Source organism: Myotis davidii, unplaced genomic scaffold, assembly GCF_000327345.1.
Source record: "Myotis davidii unplaced genomic scaffold, ASM32734v1 scaffold208, whole genome shotgun sequence".
In the NCBI taxonomy this organism is placed as follows: domain Eukaryota; kingdom Metazoa; phylum Chordata; class Mammalia; order Chiroptera; family Vespertilionidae; genus Myotis; species Myotis davidii.
The window spans coordinates 1,157,060-1,162,724 of record NW_006299706.1 but is presented as its reverse complement, the minus strand read 5'-3'; the positions used below and the strand labels follow the sequence as shown (position 1 = coordinate 1,162,724).

The following is a 5,665-nucleotide window of genomic DNA, read 5'->3' as shown; positions in this document are numbered from 1 at the left end:
GTCATGTTAGCATCCCCCCCCCCCATGTACTGGTGCTGGGGAACACCAGCTGTTGGGGGGAGGGGGAGGACCAGAGGTCTTCTCTGTTTCCATCCGTCACCATAAGAGTACCAGTGGGGTATGTGCCTCAGCACAGAGGGGAGATCTCGCCACGGCCACAACCACCACAGCCCGGATGGTGGCAAAGGCTGTGACCTTCTCTCCCCCCACTGTTACCTTCGGGTGCCTCACCACCGGGTCAGCGGGCAGAGGGCGGGTGGGGGGATTAGGTCGGTCAGCCAGCGCAGCCTGAACAGAGAGAGGGGCAGTGACTGTGAGAGCACATCGAGGGGCAGTGAGCATGCAGAGGTGCTCCCACGGGGTTCAGATCGACATGCACAACAGCCAGAGGGCAGGAGCATCGGGACATGCGCACAGGGCTCGGGTGCATGCCAGCAGATGTCTGGGGGAGGAAGGTATGGTCACCGTGCTGTCCCTGGCCCGCTGCAGTCCCGCCACTAACCACCAGATGGTGGTAGAAACCAAGGCAGGAGGCTCACCCTTTGCTGCTTCTGGGGCTCAGAGTGTCTGAAGGCTGAGGGGCACCTGGGTCCCCTAATGAAGAGCACCACTGGCAGGGAACAGGGAGGAGAACTGCAGTTGGGCACCAAGCCTCCCGCCTGCCCTGAGCCAGGGCAGGGCCTGGCCCAGATTTACCTGGAGTTTCTTGGGCACAGGGTCAGGAGGCAGTGGCCTTGAAGGGGGTGCCGGGAAGCCAAGAGCACTAGGCTGCTGAGATAGCAGGAGGAGCCAACAGGCAGAGTGGGGAGGAGGAGGGAGCAGAGAGAGAGAGAGAGAGAGATGTGGGCAGAGAGGGTTAGTGCCCAGGGAGGGGCAGCTAGGACCCCCGGGACAATGGGGGTTTGCATGCCGTTATTCATTTGCATGCAGAGGGGGTGACCAGTGGTAGAGTGGGCACGGAGACCACCTCCACACACATACTTCTATCATCAGATGCAGAGGGCTCAGGGCAAGGACACTCACCAGCCCCTCTATACCTAGTGGACACTGAAGGCCATCCTGGGTCCCACCCTCCCTTTCCTTCCAGGGACCCAGCGTGGTCTCAAAGCCACCAGCGTGGTTAGCTCAGAGGTCAGCAGACCCTTCTCTAGGCGACCGTCCCACCCGACTCCAGGCTGGGCTTTGTTTCTCAGTCTGCAGCCGGGAGGGAGGAAAGGGCTGGCCCGACTCCTTTGGTGGACTCTTGGGCGCTGTGATTCTTTCTCTGGGCCCACCCCAGGGCCCAAGCTGGATGCCGGGCCAAAATGGGGCCCTCTCTCCTCTGGCATTCAGGACTCACCTTGACACCTGGCATCAGCAGGGCCCTCTGCGGGGGTCCTGGGCGTTCTGGGGGACCAGGCTGAGCTGCCCTGAGCATGGAGAAAGGGCTCAGCCTCAGACCCTGTTCTCACCCATATGCCACTTTTGAGTGGGGTTGACCCTTTGCAACCCCTTGAGAGGAGCATGTGTGGGGCTTAGGCCCCATGGGTGGGGGGCAGAAGCTGAACAGCCTGGGAACCCCACTTCCCCAGCACAGGGCCTCCTGGGGGAGGTGATCCTAGCATCCCAGCTTACCCACTCAGGTCTGCCCGTCTACGTGTGAAGTGAAGAGTTCCAGGGAACATGGAGGGAAGGGAGGTGCATGGGTTGTGGCCCCAGGGGCTTGGGGTCAGAGCCAGGTGGCAGGGGCTGCAGAGGGGGTAGGGGCAGGGCCCCAGGCTGTTGTCCTCAAAAGAACTGTGGAGGGAGCTGGGAGCAGGGAGGCTGGTACCTGTATTGGCAGCTGGGTCCCTTGAGCTGGCAGAGTCGCTGGCGCAGGCGGGCACGGTACCAGTAGCTGGCACCAAGCAGCACCAAGATCAGCAGCAACAGGAGGCTGAGGAGCAGCCCTGTGGTCAGGGACCTGGAGGCTGTGGGGTGAAGGCAGGTTTGAAGGTGAGCAGGGCTGAGAACTCCACACCCAGGAAGGGGCAGGGGGCAGGGAGTAAAGTCAGGTGCTGAGAAAGTGAGGGGGTCAGGGGTCACAGAGAGTCAGGGAGCCAGCAGTGAAGGGGTGGGGAAAAGAGGGGTAAAGGGTGAGCCACTCTGCCCTCCGGCTGCCCCTGTCCCCAGGCCTTGCTACCTCGGATCCGGGCACGGCAGTCAGGGGGTGCCCAGCCCTCCTCACAGTGGCAGAGCCTGTTGCTGTCGCAGACCTAGGAGGAACAGGTTGAACAATGAGGGGCTCTGCACTCTGGGGCCGTGTGTCCCTGTCCCCAGCTTTTCAAGATCCCAGATATCCAGAACTGGCAGGTGAGCCGGGGTTCAGGGGGGCAGAGAGCCAGCACTCTGGGAGTCTTCATGCCGGAGGACATTAGATCGACTACCACTGAGTGCCTTCTAGATGCTAGACACCAGGTTAGAAGCTTTCAGACTCCCCTCTTGTCCCTCAGGAAGTGGGCACTATTACTCTGCCCATTGCACAGACGAGGACACTGAGCTCAGAGAGATGAGTGACCTGCCCTGGCCATGCAGCTAGGCAGGGGCAGAACAGGGATTAGAACCAGGGATGTCTGTTGCCAAAGGCCTGGAGGCTCCCTGCTCCCCTTTCTCATTCCCATGCCAGCTCACCCCGTGCCCGTTGCATTTGCTTCGGCATTCCTGTGCTCCCAGGAGAGCCAGGGGCTGGCATCGACGGTCAATGCACACCTACCCAGTGGGGAAGAAGAGCAAGGATCACGTTCTTGCAGAACTTTCCAGCACTGAAGCCAATACGGCTAAGGCCGCGCCCTGCTTTTTCAGATGGGAAGATCAAGGCTCAGAGGATGGCAGGACTTGGCTCAGTCACAAGGATGTGAACTCCCCTGAGATCTGTGCCTTTTACACGGGTGGGCGGTGAGGCCTGGGCACTGCTCACCATGCTACCCCTCCCCACTTAGTGTGGCTCACCCAGGCTGCTCACCAGGCCAGGGCCACAGGCTGTGCCAGGTAGGGTCAGGAGGGGCTGGGCCACGTCGTTGCCCAGGTCCAGGTGTACCCAGCTGCAATTCAGGTGGGTCCCGTTGGCTTCTAGTATCTCCCAGTGCAGATCCCGGGCTGAGCCCAGCAGAGGCTGGGCCATGCCCCCCTGGCACTGGAGCTGCCCGCAAATGGCATCTCTGGAGTGAGGAAGGAGGCACGGGGTCTGTGGGAGTGGGGCCAAGGCTCCCACAAACCTAGGGGAGGAGCCATTGATTTCCTCACTTACCTAGGGTCACAGGACAGGTAGCTGCCAGTAGGACTGCGCCCACAGCTCCCAAAGGCATCCCCCCGAGTATTGGCAGTGAGGAGGCAAGGGGGTGCGGCCGGCTGGGCCCCAGGCCCCCAGAGAGCCTGGCACTGTTGGGCATAGGAAGCACAACGCCCTCGCATGCACACAGCCTGTCCACCATCACACGGCTCGCCATCCCCCAGACTGGTATCAGGAGGGCACTGGGAGCTGTCTCCTGGGCAGAATTCGGGCAAGTCACAGTCACCTCTCTTCGGACGGCACTGCCAGCCAGCCGGGCGCAGCTGTGGAGGGTAAGTGAGTATCAGTGTGGGTGCCGGGCAAATCCAGCCAGGCCTGGAGGTCAGAACGACTCTCTCCACCCCGGCCCCTGGCAAATGAGCTCTAGAAGACGAGTCCCGTCTGTGCCCACCTGGCAGTTGTGACAACAGGGTCCGTCGGATGCACACTGTGCCCCTGGCCTCAGCTGGCAGGTGAAGTAGTCACAGCAGGGATCGGTGCAGTCCTGTGGGCCAGGGCGCAGGGCGGCTGGGCATCAGAGCAGGCTGGGCGGAGCTACCTCCAGTTCCTCCCAGAGCCTGAACCCAAAGACACCCACAGCCAGTGAAAGCTACAGCCCAACAGCTCACATGCTGCCCCTGCAGACAGGGAGGTGGGAGGGGGGTGAGGGAGCCCTTCAGAACCAGAGAGGGGCTCGGGAGGCTTGGAGGGAGCTCTTGAGCCAGGGCCAGGGCACAAAAGTGAGTGGGGCAAGGCTTTGGGTGAGGGGCTCACATCTGGGAAGTCACAGTTGTGCTGCTTGCTCAGCTCCACAATCTTATTTCCACGGACAGTAGCCATGGAGCGCAGGCGGGGCAGTTGTTCAAAGAGGCAGCTGCCCATCCCATCCAGGAGGGCTTTCTCCAGGGCCTGGCGGCTGCAGTTGCTGAAGTTCAGGCCGGGCAGGAAGCTGGGAAGGGCAGCAAGGAAGGTTGGGGCTGTTGACCACTCCCTGCCCCCTGCCCATCCCCTCTTTACATCCTGCAGTTACTCACTCTGTGGAGGCCTCCATGATGCAGGTCTTGGCTGGGGCCGGGCCTGGACAGGGGCAGCTGTTCCCAGGTGGGTCATGGTCCAGGCCCAGGCTGTGGCCCAACTCATGGGCTATCGAGGAGGCAATGCCCAGGATGCTTATGGAGTGGTCCTGTGGGGAAGGGCAGCCCAGGTCCACCACCAGCCTAATGCTCCTGTTCTCTCCTCAGCTGACCTCTCGGGCACTCAGCAGGCACTGCCTCTCTCCTTAGTTGCTTCTAAAGTAGGAGGAGAGCCAGGCCAGCGTGGCTCAGTGGTTGAGCACTGACCTATGAACCAGGAGGTCACGGTTCGATTCCCAGTCAGGGCATCTGCTTGGGTTGCTGGCTCAGTCCCCAGTGCGGGGTGTGCAGGAGGCAGCCAATCAATGATTCTCTCTCACCATGATGTTTCTATCTCTCCCACTCCCTTCCTCTCTGAAATCAATAAAAATATGTTATAAATGAATGAATGAATAAGTAAGTAAGTAAGTAAATAAATAAATAAAGTAGTCGGAGAGCCCAGGCCTGGGGGTGGGAAACCTGGGTTCTAGCTCAGCTCTGTTCTCCATCCCTCACTGTGTGGTCCAGGGAGATCACTTCTGTTCTTTGGGCCTCAGCTACCCCCCAAAATGGGAAAACCTCCTAGGTGAAGACTGTACACTGATGAGCTGGCCATCAGTGAGGGTGCCCTGACTGCAGAAGCCACATGATGCACCCCTGCTCTCTAGACCTATCACTTGGCGTTGGGTAACTTTGTAGGCGGTTTCAGTGAATAAATGGTACCACCAAGAGGGACTTAATTGGGAATGGGCAAGAGACCTGGGAACAGCTCACCATGTTCACGCCTCCCGAGTAGTCAGGAGAACAGATGGAGTTCTGAATGGCCATGCCCACCATGGGCCCAGAGAATGAAGTAGCTCTGTGGAATTGAGAAGCCAAAGGTCAAGGCCACACACCAGGGGAGGCCAGAGCTTCAGGGCCTCAGGCAGGGAGCTGGGCTGTACAACTGGCCAGGTCAGGGCAGAGCTGGCCCACGGACAGAGCCTGGGGGTCTTACGTCACCAGCTGGGCACTGTCGTGGGGCAAACGAGGCAGTAAGTTGGTCCGGCGCCAGCGGAGGAAGTTGTCTAGAGTGACCCCTGGGTCTTGGCTGATCTCTATCAGGTCTTGATGTGTCCAAGCCTCCAGGCCCACTAGCGCCACTCGTACATTCAGGGGCCGGAAGAACTGGAAAAGAGCCGGGGCTCAGGAGAGGGGTTCTCATGGTTAGGGGGCCGCGAGGATGCCATCAGCCCGACACTCACCGTGTCCAGGAGGGACCGCTTCC

The 5,665-nt window shown here is 60.4% G+C and overlaps 1 protein-coding gene across 1 annotated transcript in view; it reads right to left on the bottom strand.

Moving 5' to 3' along the window:
- The window catches only part of ADAM15 (ADAM metallopeptidase domain 15), a 9,332-nt gene that overhangs the window by 692 nt on the left and 2,975 nt on the right, over positions 1–5,665 (bottom strand). The window contains 15 exon segments of the mRNA XM_015571719.1: positions 217–288; positions 697–771; positions 1,340–1,409; positions 1,811–1,949; positions 2,162–2,234; positions 2,650–2,727; positions 2,981–3,176; positions 3,266–3,570; positions 3,699–3,791; positions 4,061–4,235; positions 4,321–4,469; positions 5,173–5,257; positions 5,396–5,565; positions 5,643–5,655; positions 5,657–5,665. The exon segment at positions 5,657–5,665 is cut by the window's right edge and continues 47 nt beyond it. Of these exon segments, the coding sequence (XP_015427205.1) occupies positions 217–288; positions 697–771; positions 1,340–1,409; positions 1,811–1,949; positions 2,162–2,234; positions 2,650–2,727; positions 2,981–3,176; positions 3,266–3,570; positions 3,699–3,791; positions 4,061–4,235; positions 4,321–4,469; positions 5,173–5,257; positions 5,396–5,565; positions 5,643–5,655; positions 5,657–5,665 (1,702 nt within the window).